At 37.7% G+C, this 14,824-nt stretch overlaps 1 protein-coding gene across 1 annotated transcript in view; it reads left to right on the top strand.

The window, feature by feature from the left end:
• The window catches only part of HSF5 (heat shock transcription factor 5), a 45,186-nt gene extending 34,090 nt beyond the window's left edge, over window positions 1–11,096 (top strand). Inside the window, exon 6 of the mRNA XM_047757861.1 lies at window positions 10,847–11,096. Coding sequence (XP_047613817.1) covers window positions 10,847–10,917 — 71 coding nt within the window. The 3' untranslated portion in view covers window positions 10,918–11,096. The remainder of the gene's footprint in view (window positions 1–10,846) is intronic.
• The last annotated feature ends 3,728 nt before the right edge of the window (window positions 11,097–14,824 follow it).

The raw sequence follows: 14,824 nt of genomic DNA, 5'->3' as shown, positions 1-14,824 counted from the left end.
ACTCTCTTCTTTCACATTCCACATCCAACCCCAAATCCTGTCAGCTCCATCTCAATGTAGACCCAGAATCTGATCATTTCTCACCATCTTCACAGGCTAGCACCATGGTCCAAGCCACTGTATCTCTTGCCTAGATCTTTAGACCTTTCTGCTTTCACCACGTGTCTCTACAGTTTTTTTCTCCATGCACCAGAGTGAGTCTTTTAAATCATTTCCCTGTTTAAATTTTTTCCAGTGGTTTTCTATCACATTTAGAATAAAATCTAAAAATCCTTGCTATGATGTGGCTCCTGGCAACTGCTCTGACTCCTGTCACCTTCACTCTTCCTCATGCATTCCAGCCATAGCGGCCTCTTCACTGTTCTTTGAACGCACCAAGCATGGTGCTGCCTTCACACTTGCTTATCTCTCTGTTCTAAATGTTCTTCACCCAGGTATTCACATGCTTGCTCTTTCATTTCATTTATTTCTCTACTCAAATGCCAGCTCATCATAGGAGCCTTCTTGACCATGGTGTCGGAATAGCACCCTGTTCCCCTTGTCCTGCCTTCTTTCAGTCCCTATTTATTTTTCTTCTATAGTGTTTATCACTACTTGGCATTTTATATTATTTTTCCCCTTCCAGAAGGTTAGTTCCAGGAAGGCAAGGATTTTGTTTTGTTTATTGCTGTGTCTCCAGCACCTGCAATAGTACCTGTGGCATTCAGTGTTTGTTGAATGAATGAATTGCCTTTTCTACTCCATTAGATACACTGCTGTCTTACTAATACACTTTTTAAAAAATCCTTGGGAAAAAGCAATCTTTGAAAGAATTGTGGTAAAATAACATGAAGTTTACCATCGTCACCATTTCAAAGTGTTTAGTTCAGTGGCATTGTGTTCACATTGTTCTGCTGCCATCACCAGCTTCCATCTCCTGAACTCTTTTCATCTTGCAAAACTGAAACTCTGCTCGTTAAACAATTCCTATTCCTCTCCTCCCTCAGCCCCTGGAAAATCACTATTTTACTTTGTATCTCTGTGAACAATCTTCACTTAGCTACCAAAAGATAAGTTTTGAACATTTGGGGAGTCCGATCACCCCACAGGTTGCTTTTAATGAGTGCTTCTTAACAGCTACCCTGGCGTTGATACAGCGCTAGGTACATGTTACACAAGTACTGTCTTCTGCTGGAACTAAGAGCTGCATATGTCTTACTAAGGTAACCATCTTATATCTCATTATTATGCTCTAACATTGAAATATGTTTGGTTATGAGTTTTATTTTTATAGCCATTTTCTGCTTTCTCCTTTTTTTTTTGTCCAATCATGTCAAACTGATAGGAAAGTATACATTTTTAGATGAAATTCAAACAACATGAAGTTTAATCATTTTAAAGTAAACAATTCAGTGGCATTTAGGACATTCACTGTGTTGGTGCAACCCTTGCCTCTATCTTGTTCCAAAACATTTGCATCACTCCAAAAGAAAACCCCTTATTTATTAAGCGGTTGCTCCCCATCTCTTCCGTCCCCAAGCCCTTGGCGACCACCAATCTCTGTTCTGTCTCTATGGATTTACCTATTCTGGCTATTTCATATAAATGAAAGCATGTAATATGTGACCTTTGTGTCTTATTTATCTCACTTTGCATAAAGTTTTCAAGGTTCATCCACAAGGTAGAATGTATATCAGAACTTCGTACCTTTTTTTTTTCATCTTTTTTTGCCTTTTCTAGGGCCACACCTGTAGCATATGGAGGTTCCCAGGCTAGGAGTTGAATCGGAGCTGTAGCTGCCAAGCCTACGCCAGAGCCACAGCAACACGGGATCCGAGCCGCGTCTGTAGCCTACACCACAGCTCACGGCAACGCCGGATCCTTAACCCACTGAGAAAGGCCAGGGATCAAACCCAAAACCTCATGGTTCCTAGTTGGATTCATCAACCACTGAGCCATGACAGGAACTCCATAATTTCATGCCTTTTTATGGCTAAATAATATTACATTGTATGTATATATGACAATATTTTATCCATTCATCTATGGATGGGCATTTGGGCCGTTTCTACCTTTTGGCCATTGTGAATTGTGCTGCTCTTAGCATACATGTACATGTATTTAGTTATCTGTTTTCAGTTCTTTTGGGGATATGCCTAGATTTGCTGGGTCATACGGTAATTCAGTGCGTAACTGTTGAGGAACTGCCAAACTCTTTTCCGTAATAGCTAAACCATTTTTCCTCCCCACCAGCAATATACAAGGGCCCCCATTTCTCCACAGCCTTGCTAGCCCTTGTTATTTTCCACTTTCTCTTATTACCACAGTCATCTTAGTGGGTGTGAAGTGGTATCTATCTTATTGTGGTTTCGAGTGCATTCCTCACGTTGAGTATCTTTTCATGTGCTTATTGGCCATTTGTAGATCTTCTTTGGAGAAAAGATAATTTTTTTGACAACTGTAATAATAGTATTCTATTTGATGAAATAGTCTCCTATTTGGTTAAATTTCTCTTGATTAAAGCCCTAGTGTGTGCTGCAAGAGCAGGAGTCAGTACACTATGGCCTATGGACCATGTCTAGCTTACTGCCTGTTTTTACATGGCCTGCAAGCTAAGCAGGCAGCTAAACTATGTAAATGTTTTTACAGTTTAAATGGTTGGGAGAGGAATCAAAAGAAGAGCATTTTGTGACATATGAAAATAATATGAAATTCAAATTTCAGCATTCATAAATAAAGTTCCCTTGGAACACACAGCCACACCCATTAATTTATGTATTGTCTGTGATTGCTTACATCAGCAGAGTTGAGCAGTTGCAATAGAAGCCATGTGGCCCACAAAACCTAAAATAGTTACTATTTGGCTCTTTACAGAAAAAGTTTGCCTATTCTTTGTTTACTCCATTTGGCTGCCATAACAAAAATGCAGTAAACTGTGTGGCTTATAAATAACAGAAATTTTCTCTAACAGTTTTGGAGGCTGGAAAGTCCAAGATCAAGGTGTGAACAGATTCAGTGTCTGGTGAGAGTCTGTGAGCCAGCTGTCTCTTGCTGTGTCCTCACAAGTCAGAAGAGACAAAGGAGCTCTCTGGGGTCTCTTTTATTTTTTAAACTCAATGAGTTTTATTATATTTATAGTTGTACAACCATCATCACAACCTAATTTTACAACATTTCCATCCCAACCCCCCAGCTCATCTCTCCCTCCTCAACCTGTCTCCTTTGGTAACTGTAAGTGTTTCAAAGTCTGTGAATCAGTCTCTGTCCTATAAATATGTTCATTGTATCCTTTTTTTGGATTCCACATATAATTTATAGTATATGACATTTATGTGTCACTGTCTGAGTAACTTCACTTAGCATGATAATTTCTAGGTCCATCCACGTTGCTGCAAATACTGTTATTCATTCTTTTTTATGGCTGAGGAATATTCCATTGTGTATTATGTACCACATCTTCTGTCAATGGACATTTAAGTTGTTTCCATTTCTTGGCTATTGTATATAGTGCCACAATGAACACTGGGGACATGTATTTTTTTGAGTCATGGTTTTCTCTGGATAGATGCCTGGGAGTGGGATTGCCGGATCATATAGTAGTTCTATTTTTAGTTTTTTGAGTAATCTCTATACGGTTTTTCCATAGTGGTTGCACCAATTTACATTCCCACTAACAGTGTAATAGAGTTCCCTTTTCTCCACACCCTCTCTAGCATTTATTATTTGTAGACTTTTTTTGGGGGGGTAAACTTTGGTGATGGTCATTCTGGCTGGTGTAAGGTAGTGCCTCATAGTAGTTTTGATTTGCATTTCTCTGATAATTAGTGATGTTGAACATCTTTTCATGTTTTTTTTTTTTTTTGGCCATCTGTACATCTTCTTTGGAGAGTTCTTTGTTTAGATCTTTTGTCCACTTCTGATGGGGTTGTTTGTGTTTTTTTTGGTATTGAGCTGCAGAAGGTGTTTATATATTTTGGAGATTAATCCCTTGTCAGTTGCTTCATTTGCAAATATTTTCTCCTATTCTGTAGGTTGTCTTTTTGTTTTTAGGGTTTCCTTTGCTGTGCAAAAAAATTTTATATAAGTTTAATTAGGTCCCATTTGTTTCCTTTTGTTTTTATTGTCATTACTCTAGGAGGTGGATCTGAGAAGATATGCTGTGGTTTATGTTGGAGAGTGTTTGGCCTGTGTTTTCCTCTAAGAGTCTTATAGTATCCACTGTTATATTTAAGTCTTTAATCCATTTTGAGTTTGTTTTTGTGTATGGTGTTAGGGAGTATTCTTTTTTTTTTTTTTTGTCTTTTTGCTATTTCTTGGGCCACTCCCTCGACATATGGAGGTTCCCAGGCTAGGGGTCCAATCGGAGCTGTAGTCTCCGGCCTACGCCAGAGCCACAGCAACGCGGGATCCGAGTCGCGTCTGCAACCTACACCACAGCTCACAGCAACGCCGGATCCTTAACCCACTGAGCAAGTGCAGGGACCGAACCCGCAACCTCATGGTTCCTAGTCGGATTCGTTAACCACTGCGCCACAACGGGAACTCCGTGTTAGGGAGTATTCTGATTTCATTCTTTTATAAGTAGCTGTCCAGTTTTCCCAGTACCACTTACTAAAAGGAATGTCTTTTCTCCATTGTATTTTCTTGCCTCCTTTATTGTAGATTGGTTGACGGCACGTGTGTGAATTTGACTCTGGGCTTTCTACCCTGTTCCACTGATGTTTCTGGTTTTGTGCCAGTAACATGCTGTTTTGATGATTGTAGCTTTGTAGTATAGTGTGAAGTCAGGGCACCTGATTCCTCCAGTTCCATTTTTCTTTCTCAGGATGGCTTTGGCTATTCTGAGTCTTTTGTGCTTCCAAACAAACTTTAAAATATTTTGTTCTAGTTCTGTGAAAAATGCCCTTGGTAATTTGATAGGGATTACATTGACTCTGTAGATTGCCTTAGGTAGTGTAGTCATTTTGTTAATATTGATTCTTCCAGTCCAAGAGCATGGTATTCTTTCCATCTGTTTGTGTCATCTTTGATTTTTCTCCTCAGCGACTTACAGTTTTCAGAGTACAGGTCTTTTGTCTTTTTAGGTAAGTTTATTCCTAGGTATTTTATTCTTTTTGATGCAATGGTAAATGGGATTGTTTCCCTAATTTCTCTTTCTGATCTTTCATTGTTAGCATATAGAAATGCAGTTGATTTCTGTGTATTAATTTTGTATCCTGCAATTTTAGCAAATTCATTGATGAGCTCTAACAGTTTTCTGGTAGCCTCTTTAGGATTTTCTAGGTATAGTATCATGTCAGCTTCAAAAAGTGATAGTTTTACTTATTCCTTTCCAATTTGGATTCATTTTATGTCTTCTCTGATTGCTATGGCTAGGACTTGCAAAACTATTTTGAATAGTAGTGACAAGATCGGATGTCCTTGTCTTGTCCCTGGTCTCAGCAGGAATTCCTCCAGCTTTTCACCATTGAGAATGATGTTAGCTGTGGGTTTGTCATATGTGGCCTTTATTACGTTGAGGTAGGTTCCCTCTATGCCCACTTTCTTGAGGGTTTTTTTTTTTTTTAATCAGAAATGGGTGTTGGATTTTGTCAAAAGCTTCTTCTGTATCTATTGAGATGATCATATGGCTTTTATTCTTAAGTCTGTTAATGTGGTGTATCATGCTTATTGATTGGTGGATATTGAAAAATCCTTGCATCTCTGGGATAAATCCCACTTGATCATGGTGTATGATCCTTTTAATGTACTGCAGGATTTGGTTTGCTAGTATTTTGTTGAGGATTTTTGCATCTATGTTCATCACTGATATTGGCCTGTAATTTTCTTTTTTGGGGGTATCAGCATTGCTATGAGCTGTGGTGTAGGTTGCAGATGTGGCTTGGATCTGGCATTGCTATGGCTGTGGTGTAGGCCAGTGGCTATAGCTCTGATTAGACCCCTAGCCTGGGAACTTCCATATACCACAGGTGCATCCCTTAAAAAAAAAAAAAAAAAAAAGAGTTGTCATTCTTAGTTTCTAATTTTTTCATAGCCCTGATCATTGATGGCTAGAGAAGCCCTTGTGAGTTAGGAGGGGTCCCTGGTTTGTTCCTGGGTTTCAGCACACACACACACATGCACACACACACACACACAAAGAATCAGTAGATATTTGTGGGAAGCCTCAAAATGGAGTAGTAATCAGTTTAGTTCTTAAGGATGACTGAATATTTTTTATTTTGATAGATATTAAATTCTAAGATTAAAATATTCATGATAGGAACCAAATGTAAAATATCTAAAATAGCATTCAAATTTCAACTATCACTATCATTAGGAGTATCTTCCCCAATAAATTTCCAGCTCTCAAATTATTTATGGTAAAATGAAAGAATTTCTTGAAATCACCTCTAAAGTACTCCTTTGGCCCCAAATTCTGAAGAACTATGATTCTAACATTAACTATTGAAATGTCATTATGTTGCTCAATATCCCATTAAACAGGAGCATCTTGTATTCCAGAACTTATCAGTGCCCTTCAGTAACTGAATTATTTTGAAACTTTGTTTCCTCTGTTTAAGTATGGCATCTTCTCACATTTTAAGCTTTCTTTGAATTTTTTTTCAAGTGAGAGACTTCAAGTCGATAGGTATCCAGATTGTACTGATTTCGGTAGAGGGGTATTTTGTTAGAAGGTTGTTACAGTCATTGCCATGCTGTGTGTAGGACTTTTGAGCAAATGCTGACTTAAGAAAACAGCTTTCAAATAAGAAACATCAAGAGGTGCAAAAAATTAGACTCAAGGGAATTCCTGTTGTGGTGCAGTGGAAATGAATCTGACTAGTATCCATGAGGATGTGGGTTTGATGCCTGGCCTTGCTTAGCCGTTAAGGATAGGGTGTTGCCATGAACTGTGGTGTAAGTCACAGACTTGGCTCGGATCCCGAGTTGCTGTGGCTGTGGTGTAGGTCAGCAGCTATAGCTCCAGTTCAACCCCTAGCCTTGGAACTTTCAGATTCTGTGGAATGCAGCCCTAAAAAGCAAAAAAAAAAAAAAAAAATAGGCATTAGGCTCAGTAGTCCTTCTCCAAGTTCTACAGTGATATTACCCTAAATCCAGTACACCCAGATATTAAGTCTTATTGTGAAAGCTCCTCTCTCTTATGTTCTGGTGGGTTATAGTTAAGGGAAACTGAATGTTTAATAGCAAAGTTCAATCCATGCCTGGAGAAGGGACTTCCTATTTTATAGCTATCGGATTATACAGTAATAGTCATAAACCCTAGATAGTTCTCTCAGTAGGAATTAACTTTCCCAAACAAGTAGATGCAATGCTCTTGTCCCTCAAGGCCTTTCAGCTCTCACATCAACTCAGCTGCTCCGATTCCCAAACACTTACCTTCTCTGATGTGTATACAAGGTTCTCTTCTGAATGAAATCATATAAACCTGTAGTAGTATCAGGCTACTCTCTGTCCTTTTGCATTTTTATTAGTCTCTATACTCCAATTGTTTGATTGGCAGTTTTGTTTATGAAAAAAAGCTCACTTTAATAAAATTATCATGTTTAGATGCTTGTTATTGGAAGCTGTGTGCCAAATGCTATTTTAAAGCCTGTTCATCTGAAACTGTTCCCAGAAAATGCAGAGGAAGGAACACTTCCAAACTCATTCTATGAGGCCACCATCATCCTGATACCAAAACCAGACAAAGATACTACAAAAAAAGAAAATTACAGGGCAATATCACTGATGAACATAGATACAAAAATCTTCAACAAAATACTAGCAAATCAGCTGCAACAACACATTTAAAAGATCAGACACCACGATCAAGTGGGATTTATCTTTAGGGATGCAAGAATTTTTCAATATCTGCAAATAAATGTGATACATCACATTAACACATTGAAGAATAAAAATCACGTGATCATCTCAATAGATGCAAAAAAAAGTTTTAATAACATTCAATATCCATTTATGATCAAAAACTCTTCAGAAAGGGAGCATAGAGGAAACATACCTCAACATAATAAAGGACAAACTCACAGCAAACATCATACTCAAGAGTGAAAAGCTGGAAGCTTTTCCTCTAAGATCAGGAATAAGTCAAGGATGCATACGCCTGCCACTCTATTCAACACAGTTTTGGAGGCCCTAGCCACAACAATCAGAGAAGAAAAAGATATAAAAGGATTCCAAATTAGAAAAGAAGAAGTAAAACTGTCACTGTTTGTAGATGACATAGAAAATCCTAAAGGTACTACCAGAAAACTACTAAAGCTCATCAATGAATTCAGTAAAGTTGTGCAATACAAAATTAATACACAGAAATCTCTCTCATGTCTATACAGTAACAATGGAAGACTGGAAAGAGAAATGAAAGAAACAATCCCATTTACCATCACATCAAAAAGAATAACATATCTAGGAATAAACCTACCTAAGGAGGCAAGAAATTTATACTCTGAAAACTGTAAGACACTAATGAAAGAAATTGAAGACCTCACAAAAGATAGAAGGATCTACTGTTTTTGGATTGGAAGAATCAATATTGTTAAAATAACTACACTACCCAAGGCAATCTGCAGATTCAGTGTAATCTCTATATCAAATCACCAATGGTATTTTTCATAGAACTAGAGCAAAAATTTTAAAAAATTTGTATGAAAATACCAAATACCCTGAATAACCAAAGCAGCCTTGTGAAAGAAGAGTGAAGCTGGAGGAATCAGGTTCTCTGGCTTCAGACTATACTACAAAGCTATAGTTATCAGAACAGTATAGTACTGTCACAAAACTACATGTAGATCAATGCAACAGGATAGAAAGCCTAGAAATAAACTCATGCACTTATGGTCAATTAATCTATGACAGAGAAGGTGAGAATATGCAAAGGAGAAAAGACAGTCTCTTCACTAAGTGGTGCTGAGAAAACTGGACAGCTAAATGTAAAAGAAAGAAATTAGAACCTCTCTAATATCATATACAAAACTCAGGGAGTTCCTATTGTAGTGCAATGGGTTAGGGATCAGACTGCAGCAGCTTGGGTCACTGTGGAGGTGTAGGTTTGATCCCTGGCTTGGCATAATGAGTTTAAAGGATTCGGCATTGCTGCAGCTGTGGTGTAGGTCAGTCCCTGACCCAAGAACTTCCATGTGCTGTGGGTGCGGCCATTAAAAAACAAGAGCAACAATAACAACTCAAAATGGATTAAGACCTAAATGTAAGACTGGATACTGTAAGCATCTAGAGGAAAACATAGGCAGAACCTTCTTTGACATAAATCGCAACAGTATTTTTTTGGATCCATCTCTGAATTTCTAAAATATATAAATAGCTCATACAACTTAATATCAAAAACAAAAACAAACAACCCAATCAACAGATGGGCAGAAGGACTTCCTGTTGTGGCTCAGGAGGATAAGGACCCCACATTGTCTCTGTAAGGATGTGGGTTCAATCCCTGACCTTGCTCAGTGGGTTAAGGATCTGGCATTGCCACAACCTGAGGAATAGGTTGCAAATGTGGCTCAGATCCACTGTTGCCCTGGCTGTGGCATAGGCTGCAGCTGCAGCTCCAATTTGACTCCTGGACTGGGAATTTCCATATACTGCAGCCGTGAGAAAGAAAAAGGGGTGAGGGGGGCAGAAGACCTAAATAGACATTTCTCCAAAGAAGACAGGCAGATGGCCAAAAAGCACATGGAAAGATCCTCAACATTGCTAATTATTAGAGAAATGCAAATCAACACTACAATGAGGTATCACCTCACCATTCTGACCAGTCAGAATGGTCATCCTCAAAAAGACTACAAACACTAAATGCTAGAGAGGGTATGGAGAGAAGGGAATCCTTGTACACTCTTGGTGGGAATGTAAATTAGTAGACCACTGTGAAGAACAGTATGGAGGTTCCTTAAAAAACTAAAAATAGAACTACCATATAATCCAGCAATCCCACTCCTGGCCATCTATCCAGAGAAAACCATAATTTGAAAAGATACATGCACCCCAGTGTTCATTGCAGCATTGTTTACAATAGCCAAGACGTGGAAGCAACCTAAATGTCCATCAACAGATGAATAGATGAAGAAGATGTGGTAACAGTGGAATATTACTCAGCCATAAAAAAGAAATAATGTCATTTGCAGCAACATGGATGGACCTGGAAATTATCATAAGTAAGGCAGACAGAGCAAGGCAAATATCATATCACTTATATATGGAATCTAAAAAAGTGATACACATGCACTTATTTACGAAAGATAAGGACTCAGAGACTTGGAAAACAAATTTATGGTTACAAAGGGGAAAGGTAGTGGGGGAGGAATAGGTAGTGGGGTTTGGGATTAACATATACCAACTACTATATAAAAAAATAATCAACAAGGACCTACTCTGTATATATAGCCCAGGGAACTCAAAATTCTTTTTTTTTTTTTTTTTTGCTTTTTAGGGCCACACCTGCGGCATATGGAAGTTCCCAGGTTAGGGCTTGAATCGGAGCCACACCACAGCCATAGCAATGCAAGGTCCAAGCTGCATCTGTGACCTGTACCATAGCTCACAGCAATGCCGGATCCTTAACACACTGAGCAAGGCCGGGAATCAAATCCACATCCTCATGGATCCTAGTTGGGTTCGTTCCTGTTGAGCCACGATGGGAACTCATTATTCTATAATCACCTATATGGGAAAAAAATATGAAAAAGAATGGGTATATGCATATGCTTAACTGATTCACTTTGCTGTACACCTGAAAATAACACGACATTATAAATGAACTATACCCCAATATAAAATAAAAATTAAATTAAAAAACTTGTCTATCACACTCTACAGTTTGAGAGACTAAGAGTGAGTAAACAATCTCTTTTCTTTCTAGATCTTCATCTGCTTGTGGATGTGGCCTGCAAGCAGGAGCACTTTCCAAAGGAGGAAGAATTAAAAGAGTGAGGAATGGATGACATATGTGACATTGTGCACTAGCTGTAGCTGGAGGCAGACTAGCCTTGCACATGACACACTTTTGGGATTTTTTTCAGTTCTGTTAAGGAAAAAAAAAAAAGAATTTTTGTTTTGTTAATTGAGAATTTCATTAATTGAGAATTGGGAATTTGGTATTTACTACAGCTGTTTGGTTCAGATTATTTACCTTGACAAACTACTAAACATCTAGCAGCGTTTTTTTTTTGTTTGTTTGTTTTTCTTTGCTGCCTAGATCCCTTTCAAATGAAAAGTCCTGGCCTTCTGTTACAGTCAAGAAACATCTAAAACAGCTGCATCTATGGTATTGGAGAAGAGTCGTGTGGGTGTGCTGACTTGTCATCTTGCCGCTTTCAAACTGAAGTCAGCACAACTCCAGTGAGGAGTTCAGTCTGTCTGCTTCAAGTCGCAGTGTGATCCTTTTAGAGAAGATGGTGTGAGAAACAAAGGCATGTGAGGTCACCAAGATCACAGGTCTAAATGGGTCAGGAATTCCAGGGAAGAAACTCTGGGAAGGAGCTAATTTTCTAAGTGATTAACCAGGAAACGCTCTTACTTCCTAACCCAGCATTCTGTTTCAAGAACAAGGCATCCGGACTCGGATTATCCATCACACTCAACAGCCCCTGATTCTTTTATATTAATGGGAGCATTCTTCTATTTTCATATCTTTCTTTAATTTTAATGATATATTATCATAAATGGTAAGCTTTTGTTAATATATCACTTATTTGATATATCTTCTAAAGAAAAATATTTAACTTGTTTAACGTAATTGTATTTATAAATGCTGGTAGATTAAAAGTTTTAAAGCTTTAAATTTATATTAATATGGCAGGAGAAAAGGATAAAGGATGCATATGTAGCATTTTTTTATTTTGAAGGGGAAATATACAATGTGTGAAAGAAGCATTAAGAGATTAACACAGTTTTCTTATTTTAGATTTTTACATTCAGTAAGTATAAATTCTCATCTATAAACGATATTGAGTGCAAATTTGGGGAGAAACTAATTAGTAGTCATCTACCAGGAAGTTATGTATGCCATGCCTCTGATGTTTTTAATAATTTACATATGGTTTAAGCTTCTGAGAGAATTTTGGATAGTGGGATAGACTATAACATTTTTATCTTATCCCCTCTTTAGGATCCTACATTCAAGTAGTAGGATTGTGGGACTGGTTTTTAGGAGAGGTATCTTGGATGTCCAGTTTCTGTGGTTGAGTCCTCACTTGCTCATCCAATGACAGAAAGAACTTTCTGATTTAAAGTTTTTTTAAATTGACTAGAACTTTCCTATTGGATTCTGCCTCAGTTTTCCTAATAAGCACTGCAGAAACAAAAGGAAAGCCTAGGAATGTGAAACTAATGAAAAAGGAAAGGCACTTAGTGATAGGACATATGTACTATTCTGGTGAGGGTGGGTGTAATAATTCATTTCTTAAATTGCATTGTGCCTTCTCAATGATGTCAGGCCTGAGAAGTATTACAGAGATAGTATTTTTTTTGGAAAAGGATGAGCTCTGTGTTGGTCTGCAGTGACTCAGTTTAGATATGAAAATAGGTTCTGGTCCATTTGATTAAACTAGTTGATGTCCATGTGATGAGCATTTATTCATCTTTATTAGCAAGATTTAAAAGATGAACAGATTATCAAGATTCCTACATCTTTTGGTCAGACTGTGTATTTTGGCAGAGTGCTTGAAGAGGAGACACAGTTTCTAAATGAAGGAACTTTGCCTTTTCTCTGTCATATTGAAAAGCTGATATACTATGTAGGTGATATTCCTTTCCTTAGATATGCCTTTCTTGGCTTTGTATATGTTGAAAGAGACAAGACCTTTCGAAGAACATGTGTCAAGCAGGAACCTTGGCGTGGATTTGGTTTCAGTCATTTTAAGGCTTAATTAATGAAATGCCTTTATCAGCTTTCCAAACTTTTTTTTTTTTTTTAATATATGAATACAACAGACCAAGGAGCTGGATCTCCTGCTATACTCACATGCCTGCTACCTATCAACTAAAGCTATCATTACTGACTTGGGCAGAGTGGCAAAAGATAAAATAAAATCTTTGTGTGAATTAGCCAGTAGGGTCTGACACATGCTAACAAGGTTCCTGACTAGCGCCTCCGGTATTTGAGCACCTTAAGCACGATAAATTCCAATCAGTCAACAATAAAGTGAGTGTTTCAACTAGACTTGTTGTCTTGCTTGTTTTTACTGTCTGATTAGTGATCAATAGAAACCTCAGTCATTAGGACTATTAATCATAATAGTAGCGTTCCAAAGAGAATGTGCTCTGTTTTTCAAAGAATCTGACTTTAAAAAAAAAAAGTCCTGAGCTTTTTAATTTGCACTTGAATAGAGAGTGAGTCCTTAAAATACCATTAAGGATAAGGACAATTCTTGGACATGTTTATAGAAACCTAGTTTTTTGAAAAAGGATCGAGGTCTTGGGTAACTTTAGTCAATCCAGATGCAAAGGTAGATCCTGAAGGGTGATCTGTCTCCTGTGTAAGGTTAGGTGGTAAACATCGGTGAGATGAGCATCTTACCGTAGCGATGGCATCTTTGTGACGTCTCTGTAGAAGCTGTGGTCTGTCAATCTGCCAGAGGATAATTTCTCTTGTTTATCAAATCTGGTGACTTTGTTTGTCAATACTGTGTAAATAAACACCATATATGAGTGAACTAAGCTCTACAGAGCTATTTGATTGGATCCTGAGTAGCTCAAGGTATCCAGACTCATGATAATGTATTATCATCATTCTCAGATCTCAGAGTTTCTTCAAGAGAGGGCAACCACATCTGTATTTTCTTCCTTTCAACTAAGTATCTGCATTAACTCTTAGGTTTGCGTGTCTATTCCTTTGCAAGTGTCAAGCAGGAATAGGTGAGGCAATGTCAATTAGTAGGTTACTTTTTGTTTAAAGATATTTTTACATTAATCCAGATACATGATTATGTGTATTTTACATTATTTATGCTGTGCTCTTATGTGGCTTATATAAAATAAAACTATAAAACCATAGCAGACCTTGAAAATTTTTCTCCAGAAGAATTAGATCTATTCCTGTTCTTTAGGAAAGGAGCTATAAAAGGTCTATACTTGCATTATGTTCTTAAGGTCTAACCAATAAAGAAAAAGTGCTAAATTAAGAATTTACTTTAGAATTTATCTCTCTGCTCTAGGTGCTATTAGGCCTAAAATGCCAAAACTATCCCCATAAACCATCTTCAAAAATTTCTTTTATTAATTTGTTTTGATTGAACTATAGTTGATTTTAATGTGTTAATTTCTGATATGCAGCAAAGTGATATATTTGTGTGTGTGTATGGTCTTTTTAAAACTATATTTCCGTTATAGTTTAATACAAGATACTGAATATAGTTCCCTGTGCTATACAATAGGACTTCTTTATCCATTCATCTGTCAGTGGCCATTTCGTCTGCTTCTGTGTCTTGGCTGTTGTAAATGGTGCTGCTATGAACACTGAGGTACATGTACCTTTTTGAATTAGACCATAAACCCTCTTCAGGGAAAAAATTCTCAAGGCGAATAGGTCACTCATACTTTCTGCTTTCAGAGGCATTATGTCATTTCATCTTTATTTATTTATTTTGTCTTTTTAGGGCTGCACCCATGGCATATGGAGGTTCCCAGGCTGGGAGTCAAATCAGAGCTGTAGCTTCGATCTACACAGCTGACGGCAATGCTGGATACTTAACTCACTGAGGGAGGCCGGGGATCAAACCTGTGTCCTCATGGTTGCTAATGAGATTCGTTAACCACTGAGCCACCATAGGAACGCCTGTCATTTCATCCTTACATTAGGTCTACAATACAATTATTATTCTCCACATTTTAAAGGTAA

This window comes from Phacochoerus africanus, chromosome 14, assembly GCF_016906955.1.
Source record: "Phacochoerus africanus isolate WHEZ1 chromosome 14, ROS_Pafr_v1, whole genome shotgun sequence".
Lineage (NCBI taxonomy): Eukaryota > Metazoa > Chordata > Mammalia > Artiodactyla > Suidae > Phacochoerus > Phacochoerus africanus.
Note: the sequence above shows the minus strand (reverse complement) of the source record. Positions and strands in the feature narration are given on the sequence as shown.